At 47.5% G+C, this 20112-nt stretch overlaps 6 protein-coding genes across 6 annotated transcripts; 4 read left to right on the top strand and 2 right to left on the bottom strand.

Moving 5' to 3' along the window:
* Positions 1-1430: 1430 nt before the first annotated feature.
* FOXG_07369 (uncharacterized protein) lies at positions 1431-4251 on the top strand (the record flags this gene model as incomplete). Its single annotated transcript, XM_018385955.1, has 3 exons — positions 1431-1584; positions 1617-3127; positions 3187-4251. The coding sequence occupies 3 exons, from the start codon at positions 1431-1433 to the stop codon at positions 4249-4251; spliced, it is 2730 nt and encodes a 909-aa protein (XP_018244747.1).
* A 1046-nt stretch (positions 4252-5297) lies between these two features.
* On the top strand, positions 5298-5684 carry FOXG_19763 (lysophospholipase; the record flags this gene model as incomplete). Its single annotated transcript, XM_018400028.1, has 2 exons — positions 5298-5313; positions 5416-5684. 2 exons carry the CDS (start codon positions 5298-5300, stop codon positions 5682-5684), a joined length of 285 nt encoding a protein of 94 aa, XP_018244746.1.
* A 1948-nt stretch (positions 5685-7632) lies between these two features.
* Positions 7633-8846, top strand: FOXG_07368 (uncharacterized protein; the record flags this gene model as incomplete). Its single annotated transcript, XM_018385954.1, has 2 exons — positions 7633-7698; positions 7764-8846. The coding sequence occupies 2 exons, from the start codon at positions 7633-7635 to the stop codon at positions 8844-8846; spliced, it is 1149 nt and encodes a 382-aa protein (XP_018244745.1).
* Positions 8847-11756: 2910 nt separating this feature from the next.
* FOXG_19762 (oxidoreductase) lies at positions 11757-12119 on the top strand (the record flags this gene model as incomplete). The annotated part of the gene is made up of 2 exons (XM_018400027.1): positions 11757-12015; positions 12109-12119. 2 exons carry the CDS (start codon positions 11757-11759, stop codon positions 12117-12119), a joined length of 270 nt encoding a protein of 89 aa, XP_018244744.1.
* A 1119-nt stretch (positions 12120-13238) lies between these two features.
* On the bottom strand, positions 13239-13583 carry FOXG_07367 (uncharacterized protein; the record flags this gene model as incomplete). The annotated part of the gene is made up of 1 exon (XM_018385953.1): positions 13239-13583. The coding sequence occupies one exon, from the start codon at positions 13581-13583 to the stop codon at positions 13239-13241; it is 345 nt and encodes a 114-aa protein (XP_018244743.1).
* A 656-nt stretch (positions 13584-14239) lies between these two features.
* Positions 14240-14496, bottom strand: FOXG_19761 (uncharacterized protein; the record flags this gene model as incomplete). The annotated part of the gene is made up of 2 exons (XM_018400026.1): positions 14240-14367; positions 14436-14496. 2 exons carry the CDS (start codon positions 14494-14496, stop codon positions 14240-14242), a joined length of 189 nt encoding a protein of 62 aa, XP_018244742.1.
* Between the last annotated feature and the right edge of the window lie 5616 nt (positions 14497-20112).

Genomic DNA, 20112 nt, shown 5'->3' with positions numbered 1-20112 from the left:
GCCTTAGATGTATTTATTTATGTTTGTCTTATAACTTATCTTGTTCCCGGTTTCCTAGGTCTCGTAATTTATAGAGAGATAATAGGCTTATGCTCTTCCTTTTAACTATCCATACCGGTGCTAATAAGGAATGTACAGAAAAGGAAAGAAAGCCAGCTAATAAGTGCATGTAATTACAAGCTATATAGCAAATCTTTGGTGGTGATGCCTTCAAAATCATCCCAATACCAATGGTTGCCGCTATTTATAACTGTCAGATGAATCACGTTGACCGAGGCGACTAGTTAAGGGCATATATCAGCTATAAGCAGTATTTTCGGCGTGGCCCTTGGCAGGCGCTTCTTTGGGGTTTCCTTCTTGAAGTAGCCCTTGTGAATAGCTTCATTTTACAGCTTACAACGCCGTGCCCTAACTGGAAGCCCTATATAACTCTCAAAGACTACAAGAAATGCATCTACGATGCGATTTGTATCACATATGAACAGGAAGGTCAGGCAAGGAAGAGAAATCGTACAGGGAAGGAAGAGGACATTGACGATCTGAAAACACGGCAAAAACACATACAAAGAGATGTCAATCATTTCCACAGGGGCATCAAATCGGCTTGCCTAACTTGCAAAGGCCTCAAGCAGGGGCAGCGTCAACCTTGTAAGAAGAGGAATGCCAAAGGAAGCTATCTGCAGCCGATAACGGGAAATGCACAAAGCAAGTAACGGAAGCACACCCGATACGCCTACAAAGTGTGCGAGGTAGTGATTTGTAACAATCAGAACTGCTGGGACTTCTATCACCATATAAGTTAGTATGTGCGGAGAAGTACTACTAGTTTCAGTCATTTTGATTGGCCCATACCCTTGTCGTGGCCTCGTTGGAGGGCTGTGCCGCTCAAAGGGATACTCGCCCTCATCCCGATGCAGCTCAATTCGTATTCGGATGCTGCGTTCTTGCTCAGCAGCTATGTCCCGGTGGGTGGGTTGTCATGGTGGCTGACAGGCCACTTTATTATGACGAAATATAACCAGCTGCCCCTCCAATCTTCCTTTAGCTCCATCTTCGCGTGTCTAGCCGGCTAACGGAATATCTTTCTCTTAATAGTGCAGGAATTGTTACGGCCATGTAGCCTGTTGGTCATGCTTTGACGTTTATTTATATACAGCTTCCCAGCGCTTGGTCCCGTATGGTTGTGTCAAAGCGAGACCAGTCCGTGATGTTTTGGCACCCCCCTCGATTGAAGAGCCCAGGTTTCTCATTTTTGTTCAGGGTTGACGCGCTTTTACTGCACCTTTGGTTGGTCTTGGAGCCAGTCTGAAAGTCGCCCATCCTCTGATCCGAGTCTCTAGGAGTCTTCCCGGCCGATTGCCTCTTTCCACCCTGTGTACCAGTCCGTTGCCTTTGGCTCGTCCATAATACTTTTATTTCGCGTCTTTATAATGGCGAATGAAAAGGATATAACCTTGTCCGGAAACGCAGGGGTTGTCGCTAGCACCTTGACTGTTGACCATCAGATTATCGACTTCGGCGGACCGCCCGACCAAGGCAAGTGGCATCTTAACTTGTTGGCCCTTCTATTAGATGTACTCAGCTGTTAGAATGGTTTGCTAAGACAAAGTTCCCAGGCGTCAAGAACATGCGATGTCTGAAGCATCTATACGTGACTGACCCCCGCGACGACAAGCAGCGAATCCTGGAGACAAAGGGCGGCCTGCTCAAGGGCTCCTACTGCTGGATTCTCAAGAACGACCGCTTTCAACGATTTCGTGACGACCCGCAAAGCCGGCTGCTCTGGATCAAAGGCGACCCCGGCAAAGGCAAGACAATGCTCCTCTGCGGCATCATAGATGAGCTAGAGAAAGAGTCTGCGAAACGACTGTCTTATTTCTTCTGTCAGGCTACAGAGGCTCAATTGAGCAGTGCCACGGGCGTGCTGCGCGGCCTCATCTACCTTCTCATCATCCAGCAACCATCACTCATTTCCTACGTACGGACGAAGTACGATACCCAAGAGGAGAAACGTTTTGAGAGCATCAATGCCTGGGCGCCTCTGACCGATATATTCATGGACATGCTGAACGATCCAGCTCTGGAGGATGTGGTCTTGATCATCGATGCCCTTGACGAGTGCAAAACGAAGCACTCAGAGCTTCTTGACTTTATTTTCAAGTCGCCTTCCCATATCAAGTGGATTGTATCCAGCCGCAACCACTGCCCAGACATTGGGCCGAGGCTCAGAAATGCAACACACACAGCCAAGCTGTGTCTTGAGGACATTGGGAGCACCATTTGCGAAGCAGTTGACGTGTACATCCGACACAAAGTGGATCAATTGATATGTGAAGAGAATTACGACGACAAGATACGCTACGCTGTCCAACACTACTTGATGTCTCATGCCAATGGCACTTTTCTCTGGGTAGCTTTAGTCTGCAAAGAACTTGCGGATCCTAGGGTCCCAAGACAGCATATGCTTACGAAGTTAACGTCATTCCCAGCAGGACTTGATCAACTTTATGAGCGAATGATGGAACATATTATCAACTCAGATGATGCGGGCCTGTGCAAGCAGATCTTAGCTATTGTGTCGGTCGTATACAGCCCCGTCACCTTGAAGGAGCTGATATCTCTTGTTGAGTCGCTCGAGGAATTCGACCAGGATGAGTTGAAAGAGACCATCGGATCCTGTGGCTCTTTCTTGACTCTTCGAAAAGGTGTCATTTACTTTGTGCATCAATCGGCGAAGGAATACCTGCTTGACAAGGCATCCAACCAGATCGTACCTTCTGGCACCACGGACCAGCACCATACCATCTTCTCGAGGTCGCTGCTGGTGATGTCCAGGTCCCTGCGGCGCGACATGTACGATCTACACCATCCCGGCATCTCTATAGATGATGTCCGCCAGCCTGATCCCAACCCGTTGGCCTCGGCGCGATACTCGTGCTTCTACTGGGTTGACCACCTAAGCGCTGCCGTCTCGGATAGAACTTTGATGCCTATCGACGACCTACAAGACGATGGCACAGTCCATCAGTTTCTTAGTAAGAAGTATCTCTACTGGCTGGAAGCGCTCAGCCTTCTCGGAAGAATACCAAAAGGTGTGGTTGCGATGACGAAGCTCGAGACGTTGCTGGTAGGTAGTTTGATGTTTGTGGTTATATAGAGCCAATATGCTGATTATATTTCTACTAGAATGGGTCAGAGGGAACCCGCTTGTTTGATTTCGTACGGGATGCACGGCGATTTATCCTAGCACATGGACGGGCGATAAGGAATGCGCCCCTTCAGGCATATGTGTCCGCGCTTACATTCAGCCCTCGGCGTAGCGTAACGAGAAGATTGTTCAAAGAGGAAGAGCCAAGCTGGATTCTAGCTAAACCGACCATAGCTGAGAATTGGGATGCATGTCTAGAGACGCTTGAAGGCCATGACGGTGGGGTTAACTGGGTGGTCTTCTCACCGGATGGCCAGCGCCTTGCATCAGCGTCACGCGAGGGGACCGTTAAGATGTGGGATATCGGGACCGGACACTGTACGGCGACGCTCGAAGGCCATGGAGGTGGGGTTCACTCGGTGGTCTTCTCACTGGATGGCCAGCGTCTTGCATCGGCATCACACGACACGACCGTCAAGATATGGGATGCCACGACTGGCCACTGTATGGCGACGCTCAGGGGCCATGATGATGAGGTTTGCTCAGTGGCGTTCTCACTCGACGGCCAGCGTCTCGCATCAGCATCACGCGACAGGACTGTCAAGATATGGGATGCCACGACTGGCGAGTGTACGGCAACGCTCGAAGGCCATCACGGCTGTGTTAACTCGGTGGTCTTCTCACCGGATGGCCAGCGCCTTGCATCGGCGTCAATCGACAGGATCGCCAAGATATGGGATGCCACGACTGTACAATGCCTTGCGACGCTCGTTATAGGCAGTGTCGCCGACACTATCCGCTTCGACAAAACTGGTACACATCTTCTTACCGATAATCTCATGTTTAACCTCAACCTGATCTCGCACCCATCTTCGTTTGCCACTGCGCCTGCATCCAGTCTACAACCTCACCCATGCCAATGCCAAGGCTACGGGATCAGCGCCGACCGCAAATGGATCACGTATCGAGGTCGAAACCTGCTCTGGCTCCCGTTTGAATATCGTCCAGTAAAATCAGCGATCGCAACAAGTATCGCCCTCGGCTGTAGCTCTGGATGGGTTTTACTGTTTCAGTTCTCGGGGGAAGGTCCTATCCTATCCTAGCTGCGAGGTAGAATGAATGAATGAATGATTTTGTCCCCGCTTGGGAGGATACGCCTCATAGGGCCTACAACGTTAAATCTTGGTTACATTCTTTTCTGACTTCTGGTCCTGAGACTGTGCCGATGATATGCTGGATAGTGTGTGGTGGTCTATTGACGCGTTTGCAGGAATTGCGTGTCGAGGGGGGAAGTCTAATTTCGTGTCGCGAATGCCGAATCTTTTCGCAGACAATAACATTTTGTAATTAATGTGGAGATAGACTGCCTTAGCTCAGCACGCCCTGTGCCCCGGCTCCATATGTTGCGGTAAACAAATTTGACTCCTCTCGTGCAACCCTGAGATCCCAGTCAATATTTTGGGCGGTCGGGTCAGTCATGCTGTCAATGTCTTTGTATGCGGTGACTTGACCGCTTTCGGCAATAGGGTGGCACCTGCGAGTCTTTAATAACTCTAAAAGAACCAGGTCAAAAGGCAGATTCAAGGCCAGATGGTGTTCTTGGAGTGTGCTGAAGCTCCAGTAGGTGGCTTTACCACCGTTAGCATTCCCTTTGTCCTTGTGCGGCAGCTGAAAATTTACATGTGATACGGTATGATACGAGGTGTTTGTTGTTGGCTGAATGAATCCACTGGAACTCTAGCATATTACCCACATTTGGTTAGTTCAGATGGCTTGGTCTGACGGCCCCAACTTGATTGGAAAATGAGCCTTCTCGGGTATTGAAATGGTGTATGTAGTATCAAGCCTAAAACAGTGTGCATGGCAAGCCTAGAGACAAATGCGTAACTATGACAAAACGTCGTTGGGGGACGACGAACCTTGGCTTTGGTAGCATGCATAGGACCCAAATATCATTTCAGCCATGAGGAGGACTGAGGGCTACTCACCGTCCAACGCTATCATCGTTTTGTTTGTCTTGTCAAATCTAATGTTGCCCTTAACATTGCCCACTGAATACAAGAAGTTAGCGGAAATCGAAGTGTGCTAGGCTCCTCTTCAGCAGTGCGTAATGTTGTCTTGCGGTCAATTGATCCAACTGGCAGTGCTAATGGCCTCGCCTGCCAGTAAGTTAATACTCCACAATCAAGAGTGAACCTCAACTGAACACGTGACTTCGTAGTACAGGATGGAATCGCAGGCAACGACATTGCTAACTGATGAAACAGCATGGCTAGAGCTTCGTGGCAATAACACCATCTCAGCGTTAAAGGACGTCCTTACCCGAGCCAAGATTGGCGATATAGACACTAACGCGTATGCGAATGGCATCGTGAGGAATGGCAGCGCGTTGCCACGAATCGGTATTGCCATCTCGGGCGGAGGTTATAGAGCCATTATGAATGGGGCTGGTGCCATTGCCGCTTTCGATAATCGAACCCATGGGTTCCACGGACGGCCATCTGGGCGGTATTCTCCAGGCTACAACGTACCTTAGTGGCCCTTTCTGGGGGTAACTGGCTTGTGGGAAGTCTCTATATGCAGAACTTCACAATGGTAAAGTTCATCTTCTCTACGTCCAGTGGCTTTCTACGAACCCTTTGGCAATTCGATGACTCAATTCTTGGTTTGTTTGAGTTGAACCTCTGCTTACAACGGGCCCGACGAAACGACCCCAATAGTACCGGTAGCCCTAATAGTTGTTATACCAACGCGCAAAGCAAGTGTGACTACCCGTTCCCTATGAAAATTGAATGTTGTGGATGATTAGTAGGTGATCTTAGCTAGGGGGGGAGCACCATGCCGTTTGAAACAAGCAGTATACCACGAGCCACATCACAAACAATACGAAGTCAAAGGGAAAGCCCAAGAACATGTTCCCTAAATGGCGTACAGAAAAAGACGGAGTAGATAATACCGAGACACGTGACGACGATGCCATAGATGATACGTCCATCGATATTCGCCTATGCGATGCCGATAAGGTAAACAAAACGTGAGAGAATCCCTAGGACGATCATAGCGGAGGCAAGCTCGCCGAGACGGAGAAGAACAGAAAATAACTTTAGGTGCAACACCAGATTCTGCTGCCCCATTTTGCAGTAGAATAGGAGTGATAGATTGAAAATACGATGGATGTTGTACATTAGGTTACTTCAATTTGTAACCGTTATGTAGTAGGCATAACTAAATGATTTTGCCGCTTAGATAAAAACGAAAATGCAAAGCGAACCGTGGTGTACTGTACATACTTTTGTGGCGACTGGTGGATTTCTGCATCCAACGTCATCATTACGCAATAGTGTTATTTATCGGTGTTTTCGTTACATCCAGTCCATGTGTCTGACGAGTTGCCATGTCATGTGGCAAACGGTATTGGCCGCCAGAGAGTTGTTGTCGAGAGATAATCGAGAGGTGTGGAATTAAGATTTAGAAGAAAGCCAGCCTGTTCCGACAAAACGTTGAAGGCCCTTCACGGAGGCCTTAAAGCGCCAGAGTTATAATATTGAGTCATTGGCGGCTAACAGCCGTAATTGAGGGTTGTTTGCTCTATTCCCGCCGATTCAGGTACGAGGAGTATAAATTGGGGTACCAAGTAACACTACAATATAATACAATTTATTACGCCCGGCAGCTTATGTTGGCCTGGTAACACTACAGTAGCTGCAAGAACACGCAACCGACAAGCCAATCCTGCATTGTGACGCTTGGCAATCAGAAGGAACACAGTGTAACTGCATTTACTACTCGTATAGATGGTTTCGTCCGCATTTGTAATCACATACTGATATCATGATGGTCACAATGATTTGGGTGGGTCAATGGTGAGAACAATGATTGGAAGAAATAATGAATGTCCCTAGATACAGATGTGTTACCAACAGAAGGCAATTGGTGGCCGCCAAGCTACGGGAGATACAGAAAAAGCAAGTCTTGGAATACTGCTCGTACCATGCACTTCTTACCGGAACGCACCCGTCTTTCTCAAACCCTGTCTCAACAGCGCCTTTATGAAACCCTGAGGGGCGCTCCGCGCTACAAGATCTCATCTTTCTAGGGAAGAGTCCCTGTCATATCGCATATCAGATCATGCTACGTCCAGTAGACGGTATTTGTGCAGTCCTCGGCTGTGCGCAGGACATGGAAAGGTAACAAATCCCTACCACTAGCGCGTGACTGAAAATCTTGAAAACTTACACAGTTTTCCTATCATTCTAGTATTCCGCTTCGAAATCTGGCAAGATGGAAGCATGCCTTCCATTGCTGGGAAGAACATCACAGCAAGCAAAGTCCCTTTGTCCAATTCTGTTCTGTTTGCAATCGCTGGGTGAAGGGCGAATCGGAATGGACTATGCACTGCCAAGATCACATCGCAAACCAACAGTCGCCATTTCCATGTGATCCGATTATTTCACGTAACGCAATTGCTTGTCCTGGCTATTGCCATGTTCATCTGGGAAGCCATGAGTATTCCGCAAACCATCGCTTACAACAATTCTGGGACCAAAGCGGTCGGCAGCGACATGCTTCCGTTTGTGTTTCGGCCTTCATCAAATCTCAGTTTAACCACTCTCAGTTACAGTGTCCGCACCCAGAATGTCCGGTAGTATCAACGTCCCCTGAGGATCTGTGGCTACACTTAGCGGACATTCATAGCACTTCTGGGAAGCCCATAAAGAAGCACAAAACACTCGATGAAGACGGCCTAAGCGGTGACACGATGTCCTCGCCCTTCGAGCGACACTGTGCCCAATCCTCAATTGACAGACAGGTGAAGCCGGTACTCTACGGAAGTTGCAGTCACCTTACGTTTGTTAATTGGGTGTCATCTGAGAGTCTACCAATAAGTGGCGGTCTCGTGAAGGACGATTTTTCGTCTTTATCGGAACTTACCGAGAATGAGAAGATCGGGCATGAAAATGACGGGGGGTCTCGCTCAGATGTCCAATCCTCGCCGTCTTCAACCAGCTTTCCCTACATGCTCTCATCAACTCAAGGGAATGATAAAAGTCTACATCCTCACTTGCGGAGTAACCCGGCGATCAGTTCTGGTCAAGACAAAGAGGCAGGCCAACAACCACCTCAAGACGTCACAGCCTTGTCAGGAACACATGATTTGGCTACATCATCTTCCACTGGGATTGAATCAGTTCCTCAAAGGGGCGGTACTTCATACCCTTCTCTGCTATCTCCTTATAGCATTGACGACATGGCCGACTCTAAGCATCTTAGTTCCAACGAGGCATCAGGCCTCCTGCAGCCTGCCTCGATTGTCAAAGCGGACACATCAAGAGCTCAACTTGACGAAAGCAACGACGATAACTTCGGCAATGCATACGAAGCAAGTAAAAGGCTTCAATTCATTCTGTCGACCTCAGAGAACTCAGATATCGTCGATCCACAGCTTTACATTGACCAGAACTGCGAGGAAGATCTGAGGACTAAAGATGGATATGCGTCTTCATCGCGCCAGAACAGGGTCTCAGCTAGTGAGATTGGCCAACCTACAGCATTAGACCCCGGTGGAGTTATGTGGGAAGTGGATCAATTATTGGTTAAGTGGAAGCAAGGAAGGCTGATTCTGCATCTTATGAAATGGCAAGGCTTTCTAGACGACGCAAATGCGTGGGAGAAGAGAAAGGATATTAGCATTGATTAGGTCAACCAGTTTGACAAAAGGGTTTCTGACGATGGAGGAAATCATAAGGGGGTAGAGCTACTGAGTAAAAGGACGAGACGAAGGCAGGTCGAGTACCTGGTAAAATGGAAAGGCCGCTCAGAGAAAGACAACTCTTGGGAAAAGGAGACAACAATAAGTCGTCACAGAGTACAGGATTACAGGATTATAAGAGGCTCTGCGGTTCCGTAGCTTGATCATGCGCTTCATAAGTGCACACATAATAGATATTAGACTTCGTTGCCAAACGTCTTTTCCTCGTCTTATCTTGGGCTCAGCATTCTACGGTTCTTGACAACAACATTATCCTGCAAGGCCTTAGCGCCATGTTTAAGCCAAATACAGTCAGGCCCCGAAATCGTTTCCTTGTCGTCGCACTCCTCATCGCTTTCTAACACCCTCTGCGTATGCTCCGTACCATCCAGGTCCACCTTAATGGATAACCAAAATTTTGCTCCGCCCACATAAAATCCAAATTTTGATGCGTGCACAAAACACCAGGTCGTCAATTAAAAAGCGAAGCTTTGAAGAGAAACTCTATAAAATTGATCAATTTTTACTCTGTGCGTGGCTTTTTGACCTCCTGACCGCTGCGTGTGCGCTGGCAGTGCTTTGTTACGACCATAAAGTCATCACTTTCGTCCTCTGACCTGACACCCACCTCAATCACCGACTCGACCTCCTCATCCACATCCACCTCTATTTCTGCCTCCTTTGAGTCATGAAGAGATTCTCCAGCCACTAGAGCCTCCGCCAGAGCCATGGATCGTCGGTTCGGGTTTGGTACCGCCTTTCTTTTCTTCCCTCGCCGCAGCTGAGCCATCTGCTCCTCGAAACCAGTAATCCGCGCATTCTGAACGGCCACCTTCATCTCTAAAGCTTCCAACCCCTTTGCGATCTTACTGTACTTCCGCTTGGTCGGACGGCTTCGGTGTTTGGCCATTTCCCTCACTTGCCGACTCGTTTTCGGCGTATCATCTGAGTGCAGTTGAGGAGGGCTTGGCGTCTTTAACTCTTCCAGCAGTTTTTCTTTGTCTGGCTGAATTTCTGGATGTGCTAGAGCTTTGTACTGATTTATTGGCCAATTTTCAGTAAACCTCCAGCCGGATAAGATAATATCTTTCCTCATGCCCGCCTCCCTGGCTTTCGCGTATGCCCGGATAAAGTTGACTTTGTCAACCGGCGCAGAATCGGTCAAACTAGGCAGCTTTTGGAGTTCTTTCCGGTACGCACCTCTGATGACATTAAAAATCCCATTATCTAATGGCTGCAGACCATGGGAACAATGTGCTGGTAAGTAACAGCAGTAGACGTTGTTCAGAAAGCACGTAAGCCATCCACTCGTCCTGACTGCTCGTCAGCGACCCTATAGCGGGTGACTCAGCGGCGAAAACACCGAAATTCTCACCTGCGTATGGCTCCCGTGACCGTCAAGGATAATAAGTATCGCATCCGATGCATCACGAGGCTCCGTTTGTGGTAGATAAACGCCCTTCAACCACTCGAGAGCATTATGATTGTCTGTCCAGCCGTTCGGTGATGTGATGTAGTGCCAGTCCGCTATTAATTCGAATTCGTTAAGGAACCACTGCTTCTGCAGCTCTTTTCCTTTAAAGATAATTCCTAGTTTTAAAGCGCGACCGGTTGCGGTGACAGCCTCAATAAATGAGGTCCAAGTGCGCGACTGGACGCGTTTCAACATCGCCTTCTTCTTCGGGTCAGAGCTCCCGATTACGAGGCTGTCCTGGCCTCATGGACAACCAATTAGTTATGCCCTATAAAAGCCCGTAGAGAACTTGTGGAGGAGTTACCGAAACCCGCCATTATACCGCCCTCGTCCACGTTAACTGTGTTCTCAGGCTTGATCCAGCCGTACTCGTTCTCCCGGATATCGAAGTACCAATTGACCGCTTTCGGAGTAAAGCCGTCAAACCTGGCGGCTTCTTGACGTTTTCCAATCTTGGTAGATAGTTTTGGGTGACGTTTGACGAATCTCGTAGTCCAGTGCTTACCCAGAGGCTTGTTACCGCCTTGTTGTTTGAGGATGGCCTCGACACAGGCGCGGAGCTGGCTGTGCGAGAGAGCATAGCCCAGAGACTCTTGTCGCAGCACCCAACGAAGGATTGTCTCCTCCTGGCTCTTTGGAATACGCTGGTGGGCCTGGATCCGTTAATTCCTGCTTGCTTGACCGAAAAGTCGCCCAGAAAGGGTCGACCGAGGTACTCCACGTTTCTGGGCCGCCTCATTCTGTGAGAGGCCTCTATCGGTGGTGTCGAATATAGCCTCAGCTACGTCATCTTCGGTATAGTTACGGCGAACCATTACGGAAGGAGTTGCGGCGAGTAAATTAGGTAAAAGTTCGGCTTGAGTGGATGGAGTCGCCTAGGGTACATGAGGTGAAATGCGACAAAATTCAAAGGGCTAGAGAACCAGGCTACAGGACGGAACGGGAAAAATTCAAGCCGATATAAGAATTTAATGGAAAAAGTAATATAGTGCAGGTCTTCGTTCGCGAGTATCTTCATGCCTGGCCGAATACAATGCAATTGAAAATTTGGATTTTGTATGGGAGGAGCGAAATTTTAGTTATGCATTAGGTGGGGTTATGCGTTAGGTGGTCCTGGATGGTAAAAGATTCTACTAAAACCTTACTAATAACCTTATATTATAAATCAACTGTCTCGGCAGTATTTATTCATTGTATTGACTGTTAGAAACCTAGGAAAGCCTAGGGTAGCGGAAGAGGAACCCGAGACTGTGTCTATGCTTCAGGAATGACTCAACGGCCTACAGTGGAAGGCAGGCCGATTACAAATTCAATCGTAGATCCTTGCCGATAACCACGTATAAAAATAGTCGAGTCGGCCACACATTTCGTATCGTTCAACAATCATGGCCATCTGCAACAAACCCGCCGCTGGCGTCTCCTTCTTTACCCCAGCTCAACAGCCACCCGCTGGCTCTGCGACCAAGAGGGACTCGGCCCCAACTCTCTTCAAACCCCTACGCATCCGCGGTATCGAGCTTCATAACCGCATTGGAGTCTCTCCTATGGGCATGTACTCAACGAGCCAAGATGGCTGCGCAACAGACTTCCATCTCGTTCATTTAGGCCAATTCGCACTCAAAGGTGCTGCTGCGGTTTTCTTCGGTAGGTGATTCGGCGAAACTAGTTTAGTAATTCATAATTAGATGGAGTATCTGGTATATTTAAAACGTATATATGTCTTCTGATTAGTCATAGGTGGAGAGTAACGGGCATAATGTCGTCTAGTTATTAGTTAATGTGCGGCTTGAGTTTGAGGGGTAGTAAGGAATACCCAGAACCGAGCCCCTACTTTACCCGGAAGGACCAGGCCAGCTAAGCCAGTCAAGGCCTTAAATAGACGCTCTAGCATAGGATATTAGTATGTATGATGTTGAGGAAGGGTAAAAAGAATAGAACCAGTAAGGTCTAAATCAGAAACGAGGGGCTGACAGGTAAGCAATCAACTTAGCCCTTTCCTTTCAGACCCTTTGCCTATTGCCATATTATACACTCTTACCCCTAAAGTCCGCCAAAAGCCACTTTCATGATCTATTCCTATAGCCTTGTTAATGATGATTAAATAAAACCAAGAACCTTACTCTTTGATCACTAGCACTGAATAACAAACGACCATCCAAGTCTCCATCATCTCGCAAACTCCACCTTCGTTTTATTTCTCTTTTCCAAAAGTGCTGTTTTATTCTGAAAACCTGACTATTCTACCAGGCCTTTTCTCTGATTGTATCTCCTTGGTGCGTGGGATAGCCAGCTACTTTTCAACTCAGCTTCTACCACCGGTGCCATGATTACGAAGATTTGGCAACAGGATCTTCAGTGATTTTCGATTAACCCACTACAACATGTATCAACAACACGTACGGTAATGACATGACAGGTACCCGTAGGACTATATATGACAGGTATATGTCGATAATAATCACGAGACCACCACCAGCAGTTCTCAGAATAATGACAACCGCAAGACCACTAATCATAATAGTCATAATTTTAGTCTACTGTAAGTACAGAAGCACAGCCTTATGGGGTTTACTTATGATGGCTAACTATCCGCTTGAACTGTTGCGTTCTCTAGGCAATCTACGGCTTGTCGATCAGCCGTGGGATGGATATTGCAACTATTGTTCACCTGGCTTGTGAGTTACCGTATTGTCTACTCCTATATTTGTAAATAGTATTGTCTTTGGTTACTTAATCTTTACACTATCCTTTTCGGTATTGGCCGCTTCTTAGCCAGCATCAATCCGCTGTTTCACCCCTCTAGTATCTTCCTCCGGCTCTCACTCTGACATGGCGCAAGGAACCAATCCAGCCCAGTGCAAAGCTCTTCAACCTCTATAGTAGCATGCAAAAGATTGAACCTGATTAGCCCAAGGACGACAGCCAAACTGGTCCCCATACACCATCTGATCCATGTACTCATTACAGTTCTTCCCCTTGTAAAGGTTACAGAAGCATCCCCCAACTTGGCACTCTGCGATGTTCATAGCCCTGCCGTAACTATAGTTATAGCAGTTGGTCTTGCCAGAGTATAGGGCGTTAGCCCAAGTGACATCGACCTGGCCAGCATAATTTCTGCACTGGGTGTCGCTATAGTAGTTGATCTGCATTTGCTTGGCAGCGGTAGCCGCAGAGATCAGCGTAGCGAGCACGGAGGCAGTTGAGAAATGCATCTTGAAGTGTGCTATATCTCAGTGAGTTATTAGCACAAGGTATATGCAGATCGAATGAATAGCATGGCGGCTTACAGATGTTTCTGTGCTGAGTATGATTCTTAAAGGTTGTTGACTTTCTGATGCAAGTTTAACCATCCACCGACAGATGAGCAGTTTTATACCTTTGAGACTCAATGCATTTACTCGTCAGACCACGTAAAGTCGTTGATAAAAGTCGGGTCTATCATGATGACAGATGCTGAGGTAATTAGTGACAAACATTCCTAATCCACCTGCATGCAAGGGGAAAAGGCTTAGGATAGGAGCGGACATAGTGAAATCCTTGCTCTACAAGGGTCGAGCGGGCCGCATGCATATACGAGACGCATCTCGGCCCATCTGAGGTGCTTTATTTACCGCGGCCTCTCGGATGTGTAGTCGCCAGCGGTAAAATGTCCAAAGGGATTGGATTATCCGTACAAAAAAGGAATAGCTAAAATAGAGGTGAGATTTCACATCGAAGCTGTTTCCACGTCTGCGGCTGGCTTTGTCGAGAGGATCAAATACTCAACTGACCACCTTTTTCGCACACAGCTACTGAGGGAAAGAGAATTGCAATGATTTGATGAGGCATATTGGGGCAAAGTCATGAATGTCAATTTGACTGCTCTGTGTCAAGCATGACTTGGAAGCAATTCATTCCTCAATGCTGCAGCGTTGGCATCCGAAGACTCAGCCGCGTAATTGATGAGGATGCTTGGTTCACCTTCAGAAAGGCTGCGCGCAACGTATGGCTCGATACCTTTAACAATATCCCCTGGTTAGCTTGAGCTACGTTTTACCATGTAGGCTACCATTCTGTGAACGTACCATGGGCAGAGCCGGTAATAATGACAAGTTTGACTTGGTGCACGTGCTGTTTGTCGTTCATGATAAAATTTGCAGAGGGCTTGTCTGCACAGAGTATGTACAGGGAGCAATGAGATGAACACTGCACAGAAGCATATTGACATATATACAATGACAGAGAGTATCTTTTCCCCCTACTCCTGATGCAGAATAACCCAATGCACAATGCAGTTATACCGACATAGCCTGCGAGCTATATGTCAACTTCCTCTTGGAGTCTGTTTTAGACGGAGAACCCTAGACAGCTGTTATACTCGTCTGAGATCCATACATCGAAACTGCTGTAGGTATTTTAGGCCTGTTGCCAAAGCCTTTGTGGTTCTCCGCTATAGTCACACTTAACTCTGTGTCTTCTTCCCCACTCTGCTCTTGAAGCTGAAAGTATTATCGCCCTTTCCGAGGTGAGGGACCCAGGCCTTTATCCTCACAAGCAGAGGCTTGAGAGTTGGAAGACAAGCGCAAGTGATGGCAGACACGAGTTCTGCGAGGGACCATGAGGCTGCTGTAACGTTCCACCATGTTAGTCTGGTTGAGGGGTGAGATATTGCAGTCGTAATATCGAAACGCCAATTGTACTGGAAACAAAGTGTCAACGAACCGCAGATAGAACATGAGATGCAGGACCCACAAGAAGCCTAGCCCGAAAATACCAGAAAGAAGGAATTTCTGAGAAGGAGGGAGATTGAGTTTCCAGACGATAGGGAGGGGTAAAATCATGATGTTAAAGTCAGAAACTATATTTATGACGCCATTTATATACCATCAAGTGGTTCGGTGAGAAATGCATCTCCCCTTGATTCTCGTATCCCAGACAGCCTGGAGGGGGATGCATTGTAGAGAGACCATAATGGCTTGGGACACACCCCATAATGCCACGATGATGATGACACCCAGGTAGACCAATCGCATGTAAGAGACTGCCATAGTTCGGTAATAATGCAGCAAGAATGTCATCTTTGCCCAGAAAAGAGTAACTACGTAGAACAGGATAGAAATCCAAAAACAATAGGTAAAGGTTAGTCTCCAAAGCAGCATGAATGAAAACCAAGTGTCTTACTCGAAGGTAAAGTTTCATTGTCTCATCAGAAACTGTCCAGTCGTGTCGGCCCAGTCCGTATTGAGTCACTATTATCGACAATGAGTTGCTGCCATATATACAGAATGGGAAAATCGTACTCGCAATCATTGTTGAGCGACATCATATGATGCAGGCCTATGACAGGATCATATTAGACAAAGCTTAAGTATAAACTTATGTTAAATCGGCCTTACCCAGGTGATGACAGCAGCTATATCGTCCAGACCCATTGACCTGATCAGACGACGACACTACAGTCGTAACCCAACCACCAAGACGGCCAGAGACATCAACACCATTGCCACTCGGATCACGATGGCAGCCCTGTTTTCGTTGGCCATAGTGGCTGTTTCTTTGGTGGTGAGTGTCATTGTGATGCGGAATTTAGGAAGGGGTAATAGCCCATGGCCTAGAGCAAACGACTTGATATCTGTCCTGAAGGAGGGGGATTAACACGTTTCGGATCAGTGCCACCCTTAGCCCGAGTGAAGTTTGAGATACATTGACCTGGATGAGGGCGACCCAACATAACGAACGTCACCCTAGTAGTCAGACAGACAGATCTATTACGCCCGGTAGGCCACCGCCCATAGGGCTCTAAAAACTAAAAATACATATATTTCGCCAATTGATGTCTTGGTCTTGCAGAGCCCCTATGTTTCCCGCCTTGTTCTTCTCTGTCTCTTCATTGTTCTCTTTCTAGATCCCCGTATCGGTTAGTGGTAGCAGATCAAGTTGAAGTCCAATTCCTCCAAGTGTTCAGTTTCCTATCTTCGGCGGCTGAAGCAGTGCCTGCTATTGGTTGTACGGGGTGGCTGTTGTTAGTAAGTGAGTTTTCGTAACCGGTGGCTTATTGGTGTTGTTATCATCTCTGTTCCAGGCGACCTGTAGCGATCGCAAATCTGATCGTGGCTCACACCGCTTCTATATTCGGTGCCCATTTCTGTCCATCCGACGCTGCCTTACCTCCCAGGTGAAAGCATAGGCTGCCACGCTTTTCTTCTACACATTGGGACATCATCTCCTTGCGTTGTGCTGTCCATTTTACGCATCGAAAGAGAAAGTGCTCTACCGTTTCTTTTGCCTGCCCGCATGGACATTCATCTGTTGGTGCTGCTCTGATCTGATAGAGATAACCGTTTAGTCGCGCCATTCCGGTTCTGAGCTGTGCTAACACGCTGGCTTCTTTCCACAATACCATGCAGTACCCACCTGCCGGATTACCGGAACCCGCCTGGCTGGAGGTGAGAGGTTTCTGATGAAAGCAGTAGAAACAGCAGCTCTACTGGCAATAGGAAGCAGTTGACTGGTTACTTGAGCAAGGGTCCAGCATGTCGTCACCATGAGAGTTTCATGTTGTTTTATATTGGAATGTTCATTTGTATTTTGCACAAGCAGTTTGGTCGCATGGTACTAATGTAAAATTTCTCAAATTGTCTCCTTCATCACCCAGCGTCCCCAAAATTTCATCAAACTTTTATCTATAGCAGCTTCCTTTAATCGCCTTGAAAATGCCTCAACAGTCTTATACAAAGAACGATATCATTGAAGCTATACTGGATGTTACAGATAATCACCTCTCGCAGCACCAGGCCGCCACCACTCCGCCCACCCCTCCACACCGCCCCACCTGCGATAGCTTCATTTCCGTTCCAACGCATTATGTAGATTAATTCTCAAGTTATGAAAATAGCTTCAATTTAATTAAGATTTTGGGAATTGACTAAAAAACTCTTGCTCAACCGACTGCTTTTTCCTCCGCTTCGGCGGACGATTTTCCGCCGCGGCTTCGTCATTTAACTTCCAAGTGTTCATCTCGGACCGGTCCCTCGCTATAATAAGATTATCAACGTGAGGAAAAGCCTTGTTCGGGTCCCAATTGACCTTGCAACGGCCTGACGGCTTAAGACCAGCTATTTGAGCTTTCTGTACGGCGATTTTTTGCTCCTGGAAGACTGTAGACGCACCTCTTTGGTCCAGTGACTTTCCTGCCTTCCGTAGGATCATTCTGACGTCCCTTTCAGCATTCCCTGACGACCAATCGACCCGTTGGAGTAGTCTTTCTATATCGCGGCTTGACGAGGGAGTATTGAAGATATCGCGATCGACTTCAACCGTGATTGGTGGTGTTTTGGGAGGCTGAAAAGTCGGTCCGCGACGCTCTTTGGGCTTCAACCTCTTTATAGCTTGATCAACATCAACTGGGTATATCCCTGATGCTCGAAACGCCTGTCGGATGTTCTCTGGACTGAAGGCTTTCTCAGAAGCTATTTTATATGCCTGTACGAAGATGTGTTTCTGTCTATTTGATGTCGCTTCGTAGGTCTCCATTCCAGCTGTCTCTTCTCGATAGTACCTTTTCAACGGGGAAAAAAGACCAAGGTCCAGCGGTTGAGTGATATGTGACGAGTGCGACGGCAGCCAACTAAGCCAGACCTTATTCATCATTGCCTTCTTCATAAAGGCAGGACTTATATGAGTCTTATGTTGATCGAGGACCAATAGTCGCCAGGAAGACGGGTCTTTTGGATGAGTCTCGGGCAGATAAACGTCGTAGAACCACCGTAGCAATATTTCTGTATTAGACCAGCCTTTCTCGCTGCAAGTAAACTTCCAATCCGGTATATCCCTTGGAAAATACTGTCCCTGTAGCGATAATCCTATAAATATTACCGTTGGGGTCAGTCGGCGACCGTCAGCAGATATCGTCTCCAATATCGAGATCCAAGCAGAAGCGTCTGACTGTATCTTCTCTGACGAGCTCGTCAGGACCGTTCTAGCTATTATGCCGGCTATAGTTTCCCCTTCTTGGACTCCAGTCTCGTCGAGGTTGTGCATACGGTCCGTACCAATTGATAAGTCAATAACAAGACGCCTAAGTCCCTTATAATACTCCCTCAGTCCCTCTTCCGTGACAGACTTCTTCCTTGCGACCGAAATAAGTCGTGATGGCTTCAACATAACGCTGTTATGTCGTTTGAAGAATCGGTTTACCCAATTTTTCCCTAGATGACTTCCACAGCCGTTTAATTCGGCAAGATGCTAGGCATATTCATGGATCTCCTTCTTCAATAACGGCTGGGAATACTTTTCCCGTATTAATATAAGGTCGATGAGTTCCTGTTCCTGTTGCGGCGTCAGCGAGAGGTATTTTTGGTGTTGTAAACGCGTCGGTTGTGCGCCACCGATCCGATCCCTGAAAGTCGACCTCGGCACGGTCTCCCACTTAGCTGCACCGCGAACGCCCCTCGTAGAGGCCTCAGAAATTGCTCTGGAAATTCTCAATTCACGATCCATGATAAATGAAGCTATTCTGAAAATTTGAATTTTTTTGATGTATAATTGGCAAAATAAAGTGCACGCATCATCGATAGCTGTTGTGGTGTTGAGACTATCACCAAATGGGCGGAGTGGGGGGGTGGGCGGAATGGTGGTCAGATACGTTAAGAGGCCTACCGTCAAAGTCCGAGGTCACCTAACCTTCCCAGTTGTTATACAAATCCCAAGAGGCTAGGTTAGTTACATGGATACTTCGACAAGAGGCATTGGGCTATGCTCCTTCCCACCGTCAAGTTCGCGCCACCGTAGCTGCCCTGTTGAGACAGGGAGAGGGAATATGACTGGATCAAGCCTGAGAACACGGTTAATGTTGACGAGGGCGGTATCATGGCTGGATTCGGTGAGTACTGACCACTTCTGAAACAAGACTTACCAATAAATTGCAAATCTAGGTTTGGATTTCTTGGTAATTGGCACCAGCGATCCCAGGAGGAAGGCCTTCCTCAAAGGCTTGGAGTCCTGTACTTAGATTAGTTTTATCGAAGCCGCTACTGCAGATAGCCGTCCTTTAAAGCCGGGAATTATCTTCAAGGGCAAAGGAATTTAGAAGCAGTAGTTCATTAATAAGTTTAATAAAATTGCCGACTGGTATTATATCACGTCTGATAACGACTGGATAGACCATTATATCACGCTTAAGTAGCTTAAACAGGTTTATCTGCTCTAAACCTAGCCAGCAGATAAGTCTGATGCAAGGCTTATCATATTAGATGGCCATGGGAGCCATGTATCTGTGGGTATCTTCCTATTCTCGATCAGAAATACCGCTGATTGAAAATCCAGGATGAGTGGATGGCTACGTGCTTTTTGAATAACGTGCATTGCTGTTACCTGCCTGCATATTGCTCTCATGGCCTATAGCCACTGGATAATGGTGTTTTCAACGCAACCAAGGCTGCATATCAAAAAGAGCTCCAAAAACTGGCAAGCATGACGGATTCTGCGCCCATGGAAAAGGTCAACTTCATTAAGGCCTATGCCAAAGCCAGGGAAGTGGGTATGACGAAGAAAGACATCCTTTCAGGCTGGAGAGTAACTGAGAACTGGCCGATTTCAGGACGTAAAGCGCTCATGCATCCTGAGATTCAGCCAGACAAGAAGGAAACGACGCCCGGGTCAGACGGCCACAGAGACGGGCGAGTCGACTCTGATCGTACGCCAACGACCAGCCGCCACATCAGAGATCTGGGGAAGAACAAGAGCCCATCAACAAGAAGGCGC

This window comes from Fusarium oxysporum, chromosome 6 (genome assembly GCF_000149955.1).
Source record: "Fusarium oxysporum f. sp. lycopersici 4287 chromosome 6, whole genome shotgun sequence".
In the NCBI taxonomy this organism is placed as follows: domain Eukaryota; kingdom Fungi; phylum Ascomycota; class Sordariomycetes; order Hypocreales; family Nectriaceae; genus Fusarium; species Fusarium oxysporum.
This window is presented reverse-complemented; position numbering and strand designations above follow the sequence as displayed.